The sequence below is a fragment of the Harmonia axyridis genome, chromosome 5 (genome assembly GCF_914767665.1).
Source record: "Harmonia axyridis chromosome 5, icHarAxyr1.1, whole genome shotgun sequence".
Lineage (NCBI taxonomy): Eukaryota > Metazoa > Arthropoda > Insecta > Coleoptera > Coccinellidae > Harmonia > Harmonia axyridis.
The window spans coordinates 4,136,737-4,159,276 of NC_059505.1; the positions used below are offsets into that span (position 1 = coordinate 4,136,737).

The following is a 22,540-nucleotide window of genomic DNA, read 5'->3' on the forward strand; positions in this document are numbered from 1 at the left end:
ACACTTGAACTTTAACTGTGTCACAACATGGTCTTATCTGAATCGGGACGTACGATATATTAGTGGCGTTCTTATCGGAACGCACTCGATTTTCTGTTCGTTCGTTGAAATAAATGCTTATTCATGAGGACGTTTTTGTCAAGGTTCTCATTGATATTGGAAAGGTTGAAATTTAATCACCCAAATTCTCGATAGAGTATAGTAAAAGTTCAAGAATAAAAATTAACAAAATATCTTAAATTTCCTCCTTGATTTCTCTGTTTTTAGCCCCTATAATTAGTAAATGGGCTGAATTTTTGAAAGATGCCATGTCGCAGCCAATGCTGGTGAACATATAAAGCGTTTACTACTTCAGTTTTTGAGCCTATGAACGGAGCAATTGACTGCTGACAAACAGATTTTTTTTATTCTACTCATCTAACTCATCCCAAAAAATATTTTTCGAAAATCCCAGCAAAACTGAACGTTTTTCGCATTTCGAATGATTCATAACGTATAAGTCAAGTATTTATTCATCAAGTACTCGAATCATAATAAGCTACTTGGTTTTTAGCAGTTTTAGTGTAGTGTCACACACTTTTATTTATCAAACATAATGTATGAAAGAACCGAAAATATTAAATTTTTGAAATAGAAACTGAAATTAAATCACTATAAATCATATCAAAATAAAAAATAAAATTTCTTAATATTGAGAAACCTCCAAGCTTTATTTGATTTCATAATTTTTCATCTAGGATCTAAGACACTTGAAGCATGTTATAGATTTGTCGCCTAACTTATTGCGGGTTTTTGTAACTATAAGAGCAGCTCTGGAAAATTGTCTTTCAACAGAAGCTGAAGATGCTGTCGTTACTAAAAAGTCCTTGCCCATTTTGGCCAAGTTTGGAAAGATATTTCTGAAACTACCAAAAGCTACCAATAGATTTCATAGAAATGTGAGAAAGCTACTAATGAAGTCACACTGGCAAATGCTCCAATCTCTCGGCGCTCGAGGAATCCCCTTATTTAGTTTAAGCGCGCACGAGATTGCAAAAATATATGCCGTGCGACGCGTGCATATCAAACTCAAGTAATATCAAGTCAATCAATAAATATCTAAATTCAAGTCAAGCTCAAATATGTAATTTTTCACGAGCTTGATTTTCAAGTCAAGTAGTTGGTTAAAAAGTCAAGCTACTTGGCTTAATGAATCCTTATGTATGGTATACAACATGGTCTGAAATTAATGCTATAGAAATGTGAGATATGTGGTTCTACCAAGATGATGCAACAAGCCACACAATACGACCTGTTTTGGCTTTATTGTAAAGAAAATTCCCACGACACGTAATTTCTCGTTTCGGAGATGTGAATTGGCCACCAAGATCTTGTGATTTATCACCTTTGAATTTTTTCGTGGGGTTATGCGGAAGATAGTGTTTATGCCGATAATCCTCAGAATATTGACGATCTGAAAACCAACATCCTTCAAGTTATTGGTGAGATATTTCCAGAAATGTGCCTGCGAGTCATCGAAAATTATCTCTCCAGGATCGAGTTCTGGAAGAGCTAACACGGAGGAAATTCAAATGATGTTCTTTTCGACACATAACGGAAAGTGCCAAGCAATATATTGAAACCACAAAATGGATAACTTTATTTCCCGAATGGATAACAACAACATTTCGAACGAAAACAACATTGTTCATGCAAAAACCCTTATCAGTCTGAAATTATCGGAATCCCACCAATCTTTTTTCGTCTGAGAAAACATCGCTACACCCCTACAGTTGTTTTTCGTGTCAGAAACGTGATGCCCTCGATCGGATGACGTCAATTGACAACGTTTTATGAGTTCTAGTGTGTCGAACGGTATTTCGACCATGGTATAAGTGTGTTCGGATTTTCTTCAAACATGTGCAGCACCGGCTCTATGACGCATATAGACCCGATGGTAATTATGAATTCTGTCTGCGCCAGAACAATATGTAACAGGAGTCTCCGCAGCTGCGGAGATGATGCCGAGATCTTTTCTGATGGGGGATGTGTTATTTCGCTTGTTTACAGCGGTAATTCTCCCCTTTACGTACTTACGTCGGTCTCTTGGATACCTAGGACGTATGACGTCGTCGACGAGGAAGTGTTATTTTCGATAACAATAACTACATGCGAATAACGGTTATGCCACAATCAGGGGTAGGCAACATTCAGGGGCAACGTTTCAAGCTTGATGATCAAAACATCCATGTGTGGCAATTCAAAGTACCGAATGAGAATGTTATCCAGTCAGAAACAACACAAAGGAATACGGACAAATTTAACATCAAAAACCATGGAAGGTGGCGCATTATGCATTATTCTCATAAATATCTCAGATGACGCACAATCCTCCTCATAGTCCTTTTTGAGGAGTTATTCACGCTGAAACTCATAAACTTGTCGGCAATCTCTTCGATAAATTTTGCCGACTTTTATTTCGTTTTTGGGGCAACACATTGATGTGTCAGGAATAGTTTGTATTTTCAATTCTCTAATCGGAATGTTGATTCCTAAGAGGAATGCAAAATAAAGGAGAAATGTCAAATGATTTCATTTGACCATTTCCATCTTACCAATCTAAGAAGTGTTTTCATTTCATAACACAATCAATTATAATATTTTTTAATCGTTTGAAGTATGTATATGCAAAGTGAGTGTTATAATATTCTTTCTTTTTCAATTTACTTTTGGATTTGGGAACTTCAAATTGGGTTAATGATAGTTAGCTTTATAATTGTTCATTTTTCAAGCATTTTTTCGGTACTGGGTAATACCTACGATGTAAGTCACGTAGAATCTCAAAGTAATACACATAGATAGAGGGAGCATATGTCATATTTAGTAAGCAAATTTTGTCCCCAACATGAACTATCAAATTTGACATAAAGCGCGGAAATGAAAACGTATCAGTGATACGATATTTCACTCAATTCGCGAGTTTCTCCACAAAGAACGCACTTCTTATGTTCCTTGGTGAATCAACGTTTCATATTAACTCAAAATATATTGAGATGAATACCTAAATATATCAGAAATTCAGAAAACAAACTTCAAGCGCGCGTAACGACGTGAAACAACCGATGATATTAGGAGAGCAAAAGTTGCCAAACCTTGGATTTCAGCAGGTAGATACAGAAAATAATAAATATTCTGTTTATTATAAATTCGACAATTAGGAAAATTATCGGATTCCAAATATCCAACTTTGCATATTTAGTTGTGAATCACTCAAACAAATATATTTCATTCAATATAATATACATTCATAACGATATAGTAAAATTGTGGATTTGAAAATATATCACAATCCGACAACGTAACCTAACCATGTTGGGGACATGTCAAAATTGCCTGTACTACCTCTATCTCTTCAAAGAGGTGCCTTCAATTAATTTCATCTCTCGGCAAAAGACCTTGATCACCCGAAATTAATTTTTTGCATTCTGCAGAATGTGCATCAAATTGGACCTGTACCTAGGGCGGAAGTTTGGTTAGAGGCGGCTCTGGCCACAATGGTACGAACAGTTTCAGCCGATGACCATGTCCTCGTTGTCTTGAAAAATTACGTCGTTGTAACAATGGATCAATATGTTGGTATATTGATCCGTCGCTGATGAATTCTATGAAGAAAGGTCACTGCAGGTATAAAAAGTATGAATACAATTCGAATTGATTATTTACCGGGAAGTAACAAATAAAAACGCTGCACCTTTCATGGAATGGTTGAGTAATTTCGTATTATTCTTTATTCGATGAATGTAATGTTCGAATAATAGGAATAATTTTACAGAATGACAGAAATTGAATTGTTATCAAGAGATAATCTACTTGTTGATCGCAATAAGATACCTGTTTATGTTTCGACGGTGAGGAATTCAAAAATAACATGAAAAGATCGCATATTCGCTGTTTATAGTTTTTCTCGGAAAGTGAGAAACTTAAGGCCAAGCGTTTGGAACTGATCCAGATCTCATAGTGTTTTTCCTAGAATATGATCTAATTATTAATCATAGGTAAAAGAAAAGTTGAATATTTGAAAGACTAGACTGTCAGACATTTGGAATATCCTATTTTCTTAAAATTACCCAAGGAATCCCTCATTTTACTTTGTATTTCCACAATAAGTATAGGGTGTTTTTTTTCGAGGTATATAACTTTAAGTTGGCATAACTGTTCAAGATGGCGACCAATTAAACAGCTGTCAAGTGATTTATTCTCAGTTTGGTTTGGCAATTCATCATAATTAGACTCACTTCTGAACAGCGCTTGCAAGTAGTGCAATTTCAATTCGAAAATAATGGTTCTGTGCGGAATACGTATCGCGCACTACGTCCATTTTATTTTGTTTAGCGATGAAGCCCACTTCTGGTTGAATGGCTACGTCAACAAACAAAATGCCGTATTTGGAGTGAAGCTAATCCTCAAGTGTATGTCGAAACACCGTTACATCCAGAAAAACTGAATTTTTGGTGCGCTTTATGGGCTGATGGAATCATTGGTCCGTACTTCTTCAAAAACGATGATGGCCAGTACGTTACAGTCAATGGTGATTGGTATAGAGCCATGGTTACTAACTTTTTCATTCCTGAATTGAACAACCATGATGCCCAGGAGCTGTGGTTCCAACAAGACGGCGCAACATGTCACACAGCTCGTGCCACAATCGATTTATTGAAAGACACGTCTGGTGACCGCCTAATTTGACGTTTTGGACCTGTGAATTGGCCTCCAAGATCTTGTGATTTAACACCGCTAGACTACTTTCTGTGGGGCTATGTAAAGTCATTGGTCTATGCGGATAAGCCACAAACCCTCGACCATTTGGAAGACAACATTCGCCGTGTTATTGCCGATATACGGCCACAAATGTTTTTAAAAAAATCATCGAAAATTGGACTACATCCGAGCCAACCATGGCGGTCATATCATATTTGAAATGTAATGCCACAAGATCATCTTGCGGATAAATAAAATTCATGTCAATCGAATAATCCATCGTTGTTTCATTGCAATTTAAAGTTCTATAGCTCTAAAAAAAATCACCCTTTACAAAACAGAAATCGTTAAAGCATTTCCACAAATGAGAATTATACTATACGATCAGTGAATCAGAAACAATTCATAATCGAGTACCACGAATTCCGCGTCCTAATCAATAATATCCAACGGTCATAAAATAGGTCGAATTATCGATAAGTGCAATACGACAGTGTTGTTCGAACGAGCGCAATCTTAGATAATAACAAGTTCGTCCAATTTTATGCGAGTGTATATTTTTGCGAATTGGATCCAGTTAACTAACCGATATGGTCTCTCAAGGACCATGGCTCCGATCTGTCGCTCCACTTTCGTCAACGCTGACGCTGGTCAACGACCCGCAAGCCTCGGCAAGAACTGATTTAGATACCTCGCGTGGATAAGCCTTAAGGGTCAGGTGATTAAGCCTCTCGATCGCGGAAAAAAAGCTAATGGCCATAAAATTAGGGATGCATCAGCAGAACGGAGGTCGTCTCGGGTCGTTTCACCCGGTCGAATCGATCGTCAGTGGGGTAGGGGGTTGAAATTGGCTGCCTCATTATTTTGTTCGATTTTCACATGAAATGGTTTTACCCTCAGAGTAATAAACATAAAAAGAGGAAGCATATGTCATTTTCAATAAGCAAATTTTGTCCCCAACATGAACTTAAATTTGACATGAAGCGCGCGGAAATGAAAACATATCAGTGATACGATATTTCATTCAATTCGTGAGTTTCTCCACTTCTTATGTCCCATAGTGAATCTACGTTTCATATTAACTCAAAATATATTGAAATAAATACCTTAATATATCAGAAACTCAGAAAACAAACTTCAAGCGCGCCAAACGACGTGAAACAACCGATGACACTAGGAGAGCAAAAGTTGCTAATCCTTGGATTTCAGCAGGTAGATACAGAAAATAATAAATATTCCGCTTATTATAAACTCGATAATTAGAAAAAATATCGGATTCCAAATATTCAAATTTGCAAATTCAATTGAGAATCACTCAAATAAATATATTTCATTCAATGTGATATACATTCATAACGATATAGTAAAATTGTGACTTTGAAAATATATCCGACAACGTAATCTAACCATGTTGAGGACATGTAAAAATTGCGTATACTCCCTATATCCATATTACTCTATGGTATATGGTGAACATAAAAAATCCAACTCCCACATGACACTGCGTACGTTGAAAAAATGTTAACCTATCACACCACAAGATACAAAGGGCGGTAGGGCATTCAAAGTTCCAGTATTGCTTCGAAGCTAAGTGGGATTACAAAGATGTGTTCCGTAAAAACCATTTGGCATTCAACAATTACAGTTTTTAATGCAAAAGTCGGACGATGTTGTCACCAGTTGGCTCAAGGTAGAGAAAATTGGAAAATTCAAGGGGAGGCCTATGCCCAGGAGTGGATGCAGACAGGCTGTTGAAGAAGAATGCGAAATCGCAAGAATTTTCCATAATTCTGAATGTGTGAACATCAGTTTCCAAATAATTTTTTCGCCTTTGTGAAAAACAAACATGATTTTATTCCTCTTTCAATGAAGGTAACAGGGAATTCTGCTCATATCAGTTGGACTGCCATGTGTTATTCATTTTAGAAGCGTCTTAGTAAAGGCGGGTTGGAGCTTTTTATTGCAGGGGATGTTGACAAAAGCAGTGAAGCGGAACAACCTCATGTTGATTTACAGAATCAAGTATTAAATATGAAATTCGACCAGCAAACTGGGCCGAATTACCGCCCCTCAAATACAAGGCGCCCGAAGAATATGTCATTTTCCCACCAGTCATTTGCAAAATTGTACAGATTAGAATACAATACAGAACAACTCAGCAAATCTGATTCATAACTTTAACGAGAAAAGAAATTTCAACTGAAATCTACATCTATGCAGATTGCGTGTGACCGAATGACGTATCTTCAAGAATCGGAGCAAATATTGCGTATTGAATACTTTAAATTTTCCCCGTTTCTAGCCATCACAAACGACGACGGTTCTCCTTCTGTAAATCCCCGATTATAATATACAGTCGTGCCCATAAATCCAGCACACGTAACTCTTTTCGACAAACACTTCTTTGTGTACTTCGTCGAAACATGACGTAACGAGCCTACTAATCGAGAGTACGTCCCAGATCACAGCGCGAGGTCTACGACCCACATCGCGGTCAAGACTCCTAGAAATAAAATACAATTCCGCAAGATACCCTACTCGACGATCGGTGACGTTGCCGGCCAATTTTCCAACCTAACCCCCACCCCTCGCGGGCCGATTATCGTCATCGCGAAAACGAATTGGCCAACATCGTTCGAATTTGGCCGGCTTTCACTCGCGCGATCTGTTGCGGAATGTTTTTTCGCACGCGCGAGGCGCATCATCGCGAGTCGTTTGGAAATTCGCGATGGGTACGAATCAGGCATCGCCCAAGGAAGAGCCGGTTCCAATTCGGATCATGATTGGCCGTTTACGGCGGCAGGAAGTCGTTTGAGAGAGGTTATGGACGAAGATGACGGAATTGCGATTTCTAAGTTACGTGTGTCGTGGTGATTTCATACCGATATTCATCGATTGAATTGCACGTAGGGTTTTCATCATAACAAACGAATTAGAAAAGTTTAAATTCATGAAAACAAAAAAAAAGCTTTTAATATTAACTTCAAGTGCTTTTCAGTCACTAACTGGAGCGTCAAGCCCTCGCGCTACCTTCCTCTTTCCCGTGAAGCACCCAGCAATTTGCGGAGCTTCACGCACGGTAGCTGTGAGAGAAAAATAAGACCTTTACAAGCTAATGACGAATCCCTGTCTCAGTTTTTTGCCACAAATTCAGAGGGTGCTTCACGAAAAAGAGAAAACTGAGTTTGGCGTTCTTCACGTGCTTGTTTTGAATTATGCCAATTAACGTTATTATTTCTCTTTCACAGCTGTCAGTGCGGTCAGCCCCACAAATTCGGGGGGGGGGGGGGGGTTGTTCACCGCCGGGAGCGTCAAGCCTTCACGCTACCTTCCTTTATCATGTGAAGCCCCGCAAATTCGGAGGGTGCTTCACGGAAAACAGCCAAAATCAGTTTACTGGTTTGTTTATGTTTAATTCGATAGTTTGACTTTGGCGTGTTCCAGTCATAAAGACGGCGTAAAGCTCTAGAGCGCCCAGCACCGGAGTGGCGATCACTGGAAAGCACTTATCAAAAAAAGGATTTCTTTCTCTCTTTCCTCTCAGTCGATATTTAGATACAAGTTCGCTCAAGTGCTTCATCAATGGAGCTTTCGAATGTAAATTCAATTCTTCAGTTATTAGCTTCGATCTACCGGATGAGTAGATCTACAGGCTATAAAGATCTAAGAACTATCTATCTCAATTTTCGCTGGTGCAATCGTAGCTATACTCGATGAATTTTAGTGTCTTTCTGATTTTTATGTAGGTTATAATGTATTTTCATCTTTCAACTATATGCGGGTTATTTATGTTGATTTGCTTATCCTCTTCAGATATGACCAAACGACTGGACGAATGCTATTGTGTAATGGTCAGATATTAATCATTCAGTGATATATGTAACTGAATCAATACAATTTCGTTTCCGATTTAAATTTCCATTATTCAAATTCATGTACAAGAATATAATTGCTAAATAGCTGGACTGATTATTGTTTCGAATAGTTTTAGAGAAACCTTTTTGAAAGTAAGATCGTAACCAGAGGATAATCTATTGAAATCTGAGATAAAGAAATATCTGGGATATGTTTTCACAACAAAACTCACCCCCTCTGCTTAATCTGGATGTAATGACTTGTGATGCTTACCTGGAAAAAGAAAAAAATTGATTATTTCAAATCTCAAAATGTTATCATATAGAAATAGAAATAAAATTATCATAAGCAAAAATATCTTAATTAATTTGTTTATTTTGTATCAGAAAACGAAAGAATAATGACAAATTATAGTCGGTTGCAATTTGGCGAATGCGCCACTTATAAACATGTGGATTTACATACATCTATCGCTAAGAAATTAACATTTTATAATCGATTGTTAATTTGTCACGAATAACACACTACTTTATCTTCAAGAGATGTCCCATTAATTATCATCAAAGAAAACAAGAGCTACCACATACTCAAAAGGATTCATGGCAGCAATAAAAATTTTATTATCCATTATAAATTCTTGTTAACAGGACATCCCCACTAATGTGTTTTATGAATATTCAGGTTCAGAGCGAATATAATGAGTAGGAGCAAAATAATAAAATGTGTAATCTAACAAAGCAAGAAAAAAATTCGTTGATTTCTGAAATCGAAATACCCTATAATTTGCGATCAAGAACCATGTGATTTTTGAGCGCTAAACAGATCGCTTCATCATTTTGTCACAATGTTTAATTGTTCAATTTTCAGCAGGGGATTGTCCAATTTAAATAACTCCAGAACGAGAAGGCTCGAGCCTTCTTGAATCGGTGTATAATCGAATATTGTCTATGCTCTTCTGATATTATAACTGATTATGGACTGGAGTGATACACATAACCCAGTAAACAATACCAATTCAGCATTCCAAGCATTCATTCGATAACGAATTGTTTCTCCCGTCCCAGGAAATAAAATTTTCGATAATAAATAACCCACACGACGTCTCTACACCCATAAATTTCAACGAACAGGTTGCTTCATTGTCCGCTGTAACCCGTTGTCTAGGCGATTACTCCACAAGACGAATGACTGGTGCGAAAACCTTGCATTTGCAAAAATACGAGGACCGTATCGATTCGCATTTGTCAATCATACAAGCCCACGCAGGTTTACGATCGACAGCCTCCGGCGGCAAGAAATGCATGTGCACGTCACTTCTTGCACAACTAGGTAATCCCATCCCGCAAAGGCGGGACCCCTCTGAAATTCTGCGGGAACAAACTTGCAGGATTTTCCATGCGGGATCTGCGGGATTCAATATTGCAATTGCATAATAGACAATAAAAGAGAAAACGTCTTTTGAAACTTCCCAAAAAAAAACTGCAAAACTTGATAACTGTTGAAATGAAATAAACACTTTTATACCATAGTATGTTTTTAATAGCATAAGGTCTTATTATGAGCATGTTTAATAGGTTGAGTACAAAGAGTATATACACTGTGTCCGTAAAGTATGGAACAAATTCATTTTTAGCTACACAGACCATTTTAAGAAATAATCCTGAAACACGTCGATTTTTTATTTTAATTTGCCGTATTTTAAAATTATAATCTAATATACAGGGTGAATTACTTTCGAGTAATGACGTCACCGTCATTTTTTTGAATAGAACACCCCCATTTTGTCTCAATTTTCCGATTACTCTAGCTGAGCTGATTCCAAAAATGTATCACATGTTGATTCCAATTGATACAGGGTGAACAAAAATACAATAGTTTTGTTGTGCTCATAAAGTAACGCGTAACATTCTTTATTAGTTAAATTAACAATATTATCAAAAATACTCATTGCCTATCGGCAATTGGTTTGAATGTAACACCCTGTAGTTTGTTACATTTTTAGATTAATAAAATGTATAAAAATAAGAAATAATTTATTTCATATTCTCTCTGCTAGACCACAAGTAACAAACATGTTTGGAAACACCTCATTTTTATTTTAATCTAAAAATGTAACAAACTACAGGATGTTACATTCAAACCAATTGCCGCTAGACAATAAGTATTTTTGATAATATTGTTAAATCAACTGATAAATAATGTTACGCGTTACTTTATGAGCACACACAGAACTATTGTATTTTTGTCCACCCTGTATCAATTGGAATCAACATCTGATACATTATTGGAATCAGCTCAGCTAGAGTAATCGGAAAATTGAGACAAAATGAAGGTGTTACATTAAAAAAAAATTACGGTGACGTCATTACTCGAAAGTAATTCACCCTGTATATTAGATTATTCTTTTAAAATGCGGTAAATTAAAATAAAAAATCGACGCGTTTCAGGATTATTTCTTAAAATGGTCTATTTAGCAAAAAATGAGTTTGTTCCATACTTTCCGGACACAGTGTATAATGTTAACAATCCCGCATTCTTACGGTTCCGCGGGATTGATAATTTTCATCCCACGAATTTGCGGGATTGATATTTTGATGCGGGATTGGATTTCCCATGTACCACGTGTCCGTCGTGCAGAGTGACACAAAAATGACAAAAAAAGTTCCACAACGCCGAAGAGTGCAATGTAACCCTTATGGAACAACCCGACCCAGATACCGGCTGTCTGACCTAGCGCTTCGTCGGTGTGAACGACCCCGGGGGTGGGGGTAGACGCCACCCCCAATACACCCCCATTTTCGCATTTCCATAGGACGTCGTCTCGTGGAATTGTTCGAGAATAATCTAAGAGGGAAGTAGGTTACAGCTTTTTCGTGATTGTATCTTTTTTCGCCGAGCGTCCTTGTTACGTTCCCGCCAATGGGGACGCGCGATCGTGAATTGAAAAAATCTTGCGAATTTAAGGTGAACGTAATCGTTTCCGGAATATCTCGAGACTCGCTGAAGATTCTATACAATCGTTTAGCAGTAACTCCGATTTTAACGAAATTTAGTAAGGCCTCAGAGTAATAAGCATAGATAGAGGAAGAGAGAGAGTCATTTCCAGTAAGCAGATTTTGTCCCCAACATGAGCAATCAAATTTGACATGAAGCGCGCGGAAATGAAAACATATCAGTGATAAGATATTTCACCCAATTCGCGAGTTTCTCCACAAAAAACGCTTTTCTCATGTCCCATAGTGAATCAACGTTTCATTTCAACTCAAAATATATTAAGATGAATACCTAAATATATCAGAAATTCAGAAAACCAACATCAAGCGCGACAAACGACGTGAAACAACGGATGACACTAGGAGAGCGAAAGTTGCCAAAACTTGGATTTCAGCAGGTAGATACAGAAAATAATAAATATTCTGCTTATTATAATTTCGACAATTAGGAATAATATCGGATTGCAAATATTCAAATTTGCATATTTAATTAAGAATCACTCAAATAAATATACATATTTCATTCAATATAATATACATTCATAACGATATAGTAAAATTGTAGATTTGAAAATATATCACCATCCGACAACGTAATCTAACCATGTTGCGGACATGTAAAAATTGCGTATACTCCCTCTATCTATGTTTATTACTCTATGAGTAAGTCCAATAAGTTTGGGTTGCAAGTGGTCCAACACAAGCTTCAGCTTCTCCAGATGATCATAATTTATGTTGTTCTTTATGGTTTTACAATCTCGACACTAGAATTTTCTTTGTGGCCAACTGAACTTAATAACCAAAATCGGGAGCTTCATGGGAAGTAACTGGTGTTAGATGCATAAGAATATTCTTAACCTAGAAGTTCGCTTATTCTGTCAAAGTAACATATAATAAGAAAAGTATATTCTTTCTCCTTTCCAGGGAAATGGGTTATTTTGAAAATCGGAAGAACTACCCCAAACTAACGAAACGAGATGAAACTAGGATGTTATGACTCATCTTCGTCACATCGACCCCACATCCTACTCAGATTCGGGGCAGCTCATCGGATGTAAATCTAAAATTTACCGTCGAGACGCGGAAGTCTCTCTCCAAAGGCCGTTCAGCAGTCAGCGCCCTCTGCGCTAGTCGGTGAGGGCGATGTACCCTTCATCACCTCAAGTGACGTAACATAAATGCAGCCACATTTTGTCGAATTGCACTTCTGTTGCAAAGAGGGAATGCAAATAATACCAGGAGGTTTACTTTGGGAAATAGAAGGTTCACTGTTTATGTTGGAAAGAACTTGGAAGTTTGTTTTTATTCGTTTCTGAGTCATGAAAATGGAATAGAATATTTTGTGAGCTTTTTTGGGATACTTCATCAAACACAACATTTTTTTATCTGAAGATAATTTCACAAGGCATAAACTGTAAAAAGTTACAGAAATTTCGAAGGAACTAGATAATTCAAGAGAAATATACTTCGAAATTGCCATATATCTAGTTTCATCAAAATGAAAAGTTTTTTTTATACCATTCAAAATAAAAGAAGGGATTTCAAAAGTCAGGTTGAGTATATAGTATAAAGGCTATAAGCTCTAACAGCTTTCTATTCCTACAGTTCTTATACTTTTAATGTTGGTATAAGAATATTGATTTTGAGTATTCGAAGATGTTCAATTTGGCAAATCTGTCCACCTTTAGTCATCTTAGCCCATCAACAAACTTTACTGCGACGAAATTATACTGAAAATTTCAAGTTTTCAAGTTCAAAATACATTCTTAAAATTACAAGTAGTCCATTAAAGATTAACGAAAAATGAGAAGGTTGTTGAACTTCACTGCCATCAAAAATAATGTCGATACTTGACTGGAAGTCTCAGCGATTAGTCTTGATCTTGAAGATAAGCAAGCGAACAAACACGCTCTACATAATTGAAACAACTGAACAAACAGAGCCTGGGTTCAAGAGCCCAGGAAACTTCGAGAAAATCGAAGCCTTCTCGTCTACGCAATTGGAAAAATTTTCGCGTTAGCCGAATTAAAATTCCCAATTTATTATCATTCAATGAGATCGTAAATGCGTCATTGCAGAACCGATTACGGCGCTGCATCTGGAGGAAATTAACCTAAATTTTTCAAGGTAGATTAGGCATGGGTTCAATGAATCCGACGAATGAACCGACTGCGAAACAGTGAAAGTCTTCTCGAGTAGAAGAAGAAAGTGAACGATTGAGTACAGTCGGTCAATGGCCATTTTTACTGTCTCAGACTTGCAAACGAACAAATCACTTTCGCTATCGACTTGAAACGCATGAGCGTACCTCTCTGGGTTCAAGACAACGCAGGTTGGATAGGTTAGAATTAATTCGCTATTCCAATTCAACGATTATAGGCCTTCTCGTATGCAGATTAGAAAAATAATCATGACCAAAATATCTAGATTTTGATCACCAGCCTAATAATACTCTCTTTGAAATTGTCTTCGATCATGTGAAATTTTTTGTAAGTAGCGTAACTAGATTCAATTCCGAAATTTTGCATCTAGATGCAACGGGTGTTTTTTTTCGAGGTATATAACTTTAAGCTGTCATCACTGTTCAAGATGGCGACCGATTTAACAGCTGTCAAGTGATTTCCTCTCAGTTTGGTTTGGCAATTCATCATGAATAGACTCACGCCTGAACAACGCTTGCAAAGAGTGCAATTTTATTTCGAAAATAATGGTTCTGTGCGGAATACTTATCGCGCACTACGTCCATTTTATTTTGTTTAGCGATGAAACGCACTTCTGGTTGAAGTGCCGCATTTGGAGTGAAGCTAATCCTCAAGTGTATGTCGAAACACCGTTACATCCAGAAAAACTGACTGTTTGGAGCGCTTTATGGGCTGGTGGAATCATTGGTCCGTACTTCTTCAAAAACGATGATGGCCAAAAGGTTACAGTCAATGGTGATCGGTATAGAGCCATGATTATTAACTTTTTCATTCCTGAATTGAACAACCATGATGTCCAGGAGCTGTGGTTCCAACAAGACGGCGCAACATGTCACACAGCTCGTCCCACAATCGATTCATTGAAAGACACGGGTGACCGCCTAATTTCACGTTTTGGACCTGTGAATTGGCCTCCAAGATCTTGTGATTTAACACCGCTAGACTACTTTCTGTGGGGCTATGTAAAGTCTATGTGGATAAGCCACAAACCCTTGACCATTTGGAAGACAACATTAGCCGTGTTATTGCCGATATACGGCCACAAATGTTGGAAAAAGTCATCAAAAATTGGACGTCCAGATTGGACTTCATCCGAACCAGCCCTGGCGGTCATATGCCAGAAATATGCGGATAAATAAAATTCATGTCAATCGAATAATCCATCGTTGTTTTATTGCAATTTAAAGTTCTATAGCTCTAAGAAAAAACCCCTTTACTATATAATGAAATCTCAACAGCATAGTCTCATCAATTTTGTTTCAAACGAAACCAATAAGAACCTTAGGAAGGAGGAAGAAGAAACAGATAAATATGTCATCCACCTCTTATCTATTATCGTACGTCAACAGGTGCTCCAAAAATATCCGCATCTTACATCATCCGTGCATAACTAAAAAAAAAAACAAAAAGCCTTCATCCGCCTGAAGTGAATAACAAATATAATTATCCTAGACGATAAAAGTCAAAGAGACACTTGCATTATCTAATTCCACCGTAAGCCGAATGAGCCTATTACAATCGCCGAAATGGCCATGATAAAGTGAAATGAACATTAGCGAATATATATCTATATATATTGTGCGATTGGCGACCTCAAAATAGCGGAGGCAATGCCCTAGTCTCCGTCGGGGTGCCGTTGGCCTCGATTGCAATCTTTAGCGAGCTTTCGCGGGGGACCTGCGCGCGAGGCTAGCTCCGACGACCCCGTACCGAAAAGGATCAACGCACTAGCCTCGTTCAGGGTGCTGCGTGACCTGGATTTATCGCGCGAATTGGTTAATTCGCGAATTCGTGAAATGATCCGACGTCCTGTTTAGGGGATTACCTGAGATTTGAAGATTAGCGATGCGTGAAATCTGCCAAAAGATATTACACTCATCTCTCTTTTTTATGATTCTGTTACATAAATATCGTTGGGTATGACACTCTTTAGGTTATAAGGTTTCCACCACATGATGACGTTTGACCTACAGACACAAACATGTAAAGAAAAGGTTAAGTGACAGACCAAGATACCATTCATAATTTCCTTATAAGAGAAGATAAAGATAAAGAAGTACAAGAGTAAATGTGTGAGTTTATATAATATTGATATAGGCTCGCTGATCTCACCCTTTAGAACGGACAAAACCTTCAAAATATACTTTCATCCCAAGAAACAAACAAAAAATACTTTCACATTCCTCAACATAAACCTTAAAGAACAAAGTAGCCTGTATAAATCAATTGACATTAAACAAAAATTGAGATCAGGTCCCTAGACCATAGAATTGCGAGTAGAAGAGTTGATCCGTCATTATCTTGTCACAACGTAATGCACAGCGTAAAGGAATGTATTATATCACTCAAATTGAGTGAGGTAAATCCACATGACGATATCGTGAAAGTGAAAACTCGTTTTGCAAAAGTAAAATTGCTATCAATTCACTACTTTCACCGTTCGCTACGTCGACACATTAGCGTAGAGAAGAACGGGTAAAATGACGATGATACGGTATCAGGAAATGCTCGACATTTTTTAATCGGCGGTAAGGAACAAGTTGTTACAGGCTCTGAAAGATTTCTGAAAACAACCCTTATTCTAAACTATCCTACCCTCGGAATATTCTTCAGAATATTGATTATATTAATGGAGACAACACTAAGTGGCCTATCGTGATCTATCAATATTTATCCAGAGGATAAGGGACAAAAATAATATTCAGTGATGCCAGAATGATTGAAGTAAAAGTTGAGAATATTACAATAGTTCCAACATTCGTCAAAAGGAAGTGCTTTAAAAGTATCTTTATGAATTTTCACAAAATTAGAGTTTTGTTTTCTTGGTGATGATTTTTTTGTCGGATATTTTTGAAATACTTAAGTGCTTGTTGCACTTGTGCAATTTTTTGTAAAAAACGGAAAGTTACCAGAATTATTCTTTTCTTTTTTCATTCGCAAATTGAAAATATTGGAATACTATAATGTTGAAAATAATGATGTGAAAACGCCATAAAAATCGGTGATTTTTAAAAAAAAAATATATCTAATTTCAGTCACGTGGTGGTGTTCCCTCTTAATTTCATGCTGCTCTAGAACCTAGAAGCTGACAAAAAGCCCGTTAGTGAGAAATCTAATTACTCCGAAAAAGAAGAATTTCGAATCAATTGAAAAAAATAAACATTACACAAAAAAATATTCTTTTGATCAAGCATAATTGAATAATGAATGAAAGAAAATGCGATAAACAATGGCTGAAATCGGAGGTTCCACTTATTTGTGCAAAAATGAAAGATCAAACTGAAGTTGTATTGATAAAGAAAAAAATAAATAACTTTTGATCCATTAATATCTGTAGAGTAGACCACCCTGTATACCAGGCAATCGCCCATACCACGCTCAGTTATGTGGCAAAGCTCGCTCGCGAATTCTGTCAGGTAACCTATTTAGCGGTCAGTGCGTTGAACTCCACCGTTCGAGGTTAAGTGGTGGGGCAACGCGGCTCCGCTATTGGCCAAACGCCCGAGCACATGTGCTGTTTTCGCATTCAACCTCTACTTATTTCATCTTGCCCCAGATTCGCGTACGACCAGCAAAGTAAGGTGAACGAACTAGTCTCCTGACGGGGAGCCCACGACCTCGGACCTCGCAACGCCAACATCGAGACTTATCCGCTAGCTAGCCCGCACCCCGAGCGAGACTATCGATAGTGACATGAATCTGCGAACCTCGCGCTGTTTGTGAATTTAAAAGTGAGTGAACGAGAGTGAGACAGATCGAGGCTGAGAGCAAGATGGAATCGCAAGGAAGGACGAGGGGCAACGTACTAGCCTCGCACGGCGGCATTGTTGGCCTAGATTGTTGCAAGTATAGGCTTCGGGAATTGCGCTGACTGAAAAGTGAAAACGCCGGAGAGCAGCGGCGCCCGCGTGGAGGCTAGCGCTTCTGAGTGCAAAAAAAAACGCGAAGCTTTACTAAGGAGAGGGGCAAAGCCTGTCGGATGCTGATTTTGGAAAATTGCGAAGCGGTGTATTAGGGTGGAAATATCAGCTTGCTGGACATTTTTTTTTTACATTTCAGGGGTGAATTTGCATGCCATTTATAGGAATAGCAATGAAAACACAACGAGTAAAAAGTCATTATGAAATTAAGAGTTGAACAAGAAGATATGGTGATAAAAATATGGAAGTTTCCTTTTATTTCGTTTTAGGATGAAAGTGAAAGCTGTTAAGTTATCTTTTAGAGTAGACCTTTGATTGAAAAATGTTGAAGAGGACTCTCAAGGCGAAAAATTTTATTTGGAGTGCATTCGGGAACAGAAATCCTTCCAATTAAACAGGTCAGACAGAATGAGGTTAGGATGGGTCAGGGATGAAGTCGATCAAGTCTAAATGTCAAAGACGCTTCTATTTTCGCATGCAGCGTCTGTTAAATGTTAGTGCAAGAGACGTCATCGTTGGAAAATTACCTGCCAGGTCTTTCTCGAGGAGATTTTCGCCTTCTATCGACTTCTGGATGTCCCCGTCGATCTTTAAATCCTTCTCAGGCACGTGCTTGGCCGAAATGCAGGCGATTTCTTTGTAGTCTTTGACGGTCATCCTGACGGGGTTGTCTTTGATGGAACTCAACTCAACATTTAGGGGCGACTTTCGCAAACTCACTGCTTTTTTCTCGGAGGGGGTGGTTAGACGCGCGGGTTGTGGTGGGGTTGTAAACAGTGCGCGGAGGCGAGCGATGATCGCGTGCGGCGTACAGCGATTGTCGACTTGCTGCAACTGAGACGGCGGACAGCGAGAGTGATTTCGCTTTGGTAAAGAACTGTGTTCGGTTCGTTGTTGACCCACTAACTCAGTTCAACAAGAGCGGTGTCAACGAACCCGCGGCAGCAAGGCTCGCGGGATGCTAAAACATCAGAGAGACGTGCTTTGTTGGTTTCGCGGCGAAAGAAGTCAGCCTTATTTCTTTCAAGGCCCAGCGGAAAAAAAAAACGGCGAGAAATGTTTCGATATATGCGAGGATTTCGTATATAGGTTTTTCCACTTGTTAGATGTAGGTTTCCAACGAGGATTTAATATTTTGATCAGAAGGATAAGTTTGCCAAATTCGAAAATAATAGCTTGGTTGGAACAAATGATTTGTTACGGCAAGTGAATTCAGTTCAAACTTAACAGTCCATTTGAATATTCAGATGAAGAATCTAATGCGAAAAACCAACCCCTAAGGTATCAATCGGGCTAAAAATAGAACAGGAACATTCTTGGGGTCACAAATGGCCATTTTCAAGTCGCAACTAAGATAAAGAACTCAAACAACACTCAAATTTACCATGAAATTAGGGTACCTACCATAATCAATACGCTCGAAGGTGTTGCTTGATAATAGACGTAGATAAAGGGAGCATATGTAATTTTCAGTGACCAAATTTTGTCTCCAACATGAACTATTAAATTTGACATGAAGTTCGCGGAAATGAAAACATATCAGTGGTACGATATTTCACTCAATTCGCGAGTTTATCCACAAAGAACGCATTCCTTATGTCCCATATTGAATCAACGTTTCATATTGACTCAAAATATATTGAAATGAGACCTAAATCTATCAGAAATTCAGGAAACACACTCCAAGCGCGCTAAACGACGTGAAAAAACGGTTGACACTAGGAGCGCAATAGTTTCCACACATTGAATTTCAGCAGGTAGATACAGAAAATAATAAATATTCTGCATACTATAAATTTGGCAATTAGGAAAGATATCGGATTGCAAATACTAAAATTTGCATATTTAATCGGGAATCACTCAAATAAATATATTTCATTGAATATAATATACATTTATGATGATATAGTAAAATTGTGGATTTAAAAATATATCACAAGCCAACGTAATATAACCATGTTGGGAACATGTAAAAATTGCGTCTGCTAATTTAAGCTTACTATTTCGGAATTTTCTATATTCAATTATAAGCGAAGAGAGAAGAAAAAATCCCAGGACGCGTAATTTTTCGTTTCGGCTATGTGAATTGGCCACCAAGATTTTGTGATTTATCGTCTTTGGATTTTTTTTGTAGAGTTATGGGAAAGATCGTGTTTAGATCGATAAAATTCAAATTGAAGACGATCTGATAATCAATACTATCAAGTTATTAGTAAAAAATTGCCCGAAATATGACAGCGAGTCATAAAAAATTACCTCACAAGGATCGAGTCCTATGAGAGATCACCCAGAGGACATTCACATGATGTTGTGTTCTACACATGATTGCAAGGTCCAAGCATTGTATTGAAATGAAAATTTGATCGATATTCTGAAAGAAAATGTGAATAAAACACACTTTCGGAACCACAAAATGGAAAACCGTTCAGCTCAAAACTATAAAATATAGGAGCTAAGATCATGTAGAAATTCAAATCGTAAAGTCTTATTCATTATGCATTGCATAATAAATATAAAAAACAACCTTTTGAATGATTTTATTTTCCTTTCAGAGATTATTTCGTTAGTTATACCTCAATTTTTGAATACCCATCATATCGATACTATCACAAAATTTCATCGTAATTTGACGAATTTTTCCTAAAAAAGATTATTTTCTTGTCATTATATGTTAGTCAAAATCTTCATGTCATATTTCATGTCATATGCCATGATTCTTTTACTAAGCACTATATAGTAATACTTTTCAAATTATTGTTGAATTGATTTTGAATTTCACTTCGAACTGAAATAAATCACCACAATTCAGAAAAATGGCAATCCCACATTATTCGAATAAACAAATTGAGTGCAATATGTAAAATCCTCCACACCGTACAACACCGGAGAAAGCAGCGCTTCAAAAAAGGTCTTCTCGTGTCGAAATAGCCATAATAGGACAGCGATTTCAGGAAATCATTCTGCATCCTAGAATTTTCAATTGGGAAATTCGTGATATAATAGTTGATCAACATAAACAAACGAACGCTGATAAAGAAGCCAATTATGTGTTTACGAAACCGAGTGTAACAAAATATTTACACTGGTTCATTTGTGGGCCGACAGGAAACGTTGGTCGCGCCATGTTGAGTTTTCGTAGCTCCCTCATAGAGAAACTTCCCATGGCAATCGGGACAAATTCCCACGTGTGTACCTATCACAATGAAAACGCCAGTTTGTTCTTCTTTCGAAAGATTTTGGAGAACGTATGCACGTTCTCGATATACATACACAAAAAAAAAACAAACAAGAACGGCGATAAAAGAGTAATAAATCGATTACGAAAGGCTTGTTCTAACATTTAAATGGTTCGTTTTATGAGATACTGAGTAATGTTGATTTTTTGGAAGAGTTATGGGTGTCGGTACTGGAAACGTTTGCCCTAAATTTCAAGTGAACCAAGTGGTTGCGTAAGCTAATAAGAAACTGTTTGAAGAGAATTTGTGACAGAGGAACCACTGAAATGCTTATATGTTGCTAGCTTTTAGTTTATTAGTTTCAATCATAGATTGATAAACATAGATAGAGGGAGTATACGCAATTTTTACATGTCTCCAACATAACTATATAATTATGAATGTATATTTTATATTGTATGAAATATATTTATCTGAGTGATTCCCGATTGAATCTGCAAAATTGCATATTTGGAATCCAATATTTTTCCTAATCGTCGAATTTATAATAAGCAGAAAATTTATTATTTTCTGTATCTACCTGCTGAAATCTAAGGTTTGGCAATTTTTGCTCTCCTAGTGTCATCGGTTGTTCACGTCGTTTGGCGCGCTTGAAGTATGTTTTCTGAATTTCTGATATATTATTTATGTGTTTATTCCAATATATTTTGAGTTAATACAAAACGTTGATTCACAATGGGACATAAAAAGTGCGTTCTTTGTGGAGAGACTAGCGAATCGAGTGAAATATCGTATCACTAATATGTTTTCATTTCCACGCGCTTCATGTCAAATTTTATGTTCATGTTGGGGACAAAATTTGCTTACTGAAAATGACATATGCTCCCTCTATCTATGTCTTTTACTCTGAGGTTCCAATAATCGTTGGAGTAAAAATTTTCAATTAAAATTATGTGTAGAAGTCAACAAACTACTTCAAAATCTTTCTAGAACTTCTCTGTGAACCCACAAACTATTGGCATGGAATTATGATGAAACAAACATAGCTCATTGATCCTCATAGCTCAAAAATTTTCAATTTCGAAGGCAACATATTAAGAATGGTCATTCATAATACAAGCGCAGAAGACATTGATATTCTTACACGAGTTCAATTTTCAAAATTCAAAAAACGAGCCACGAAGTCGCTAGTTTGTTGAATGAACGAGTGATAATAGCCTTCTATACGAGTATTGTACATTATTTTCTCTATTTCATTGTATTTTCAATTAAATTAATGAGAATTTGCATTGAAAAATTTTTGTTTGCAGAACTGCTGTCTATATCACAAATTTTAAAAATAATATATGAATCCGTGACAGCAGAGTTCCGAGTACCAACATGCGAGTATAATTTTGAAATATAATAATGAAATCTGTGTGGAATCGACATATTTCCGCAGAAAAAATTCCATCAGAATATCGAAAAAAAACAGGAAAGTCAATGCTCATCATTCATCAGCCAATTGCACTCTTGGAGACCATATTATATAAACCTATACACAGTTATGTGGTATCGAAAGGCGCAATTTGGGCATGAATGTCAGAGCGCTCAGAACGTCAGTATCTCAATATTTAATGCTCAAAATCATTTCAGTATTAGAATCTTTCCATTATTTT

At 37.2% G+C, this 22,540-nt stretch overlaps 1 protein-coding gene across 2 annotated transcripts in view; it reads right to left on the reverse strand.

Moving 5' to 3' along the window:
• The window catches only part of LOC123681215 (ecdysone-inducible protein E75), a 163,882-nt gene that overhangs the window by 75,269 nt on the left and 66,073 nt on the right, over nt 1-22,540 (reverse strand). Inside the window, exon 1 of one of the 2 annotated variants that reach the window (XM_045619472.1) lies at nt 18,234-18,601. The exons of the other annotated variant lie outside the window; for it this stretch is intronic. Coding sequence (XP_045475428.1) covers nt 18,234-18,363 — 130 coding nt within the window. The 5' untranslated portion in view covers nt 18,364-18,601. Of the gene's footprint in view, nt 1-18,233; nt 18,602-22,540 lie in introns of those variants that run through there. 2 annotated transcript variants of the gene reach the window in all.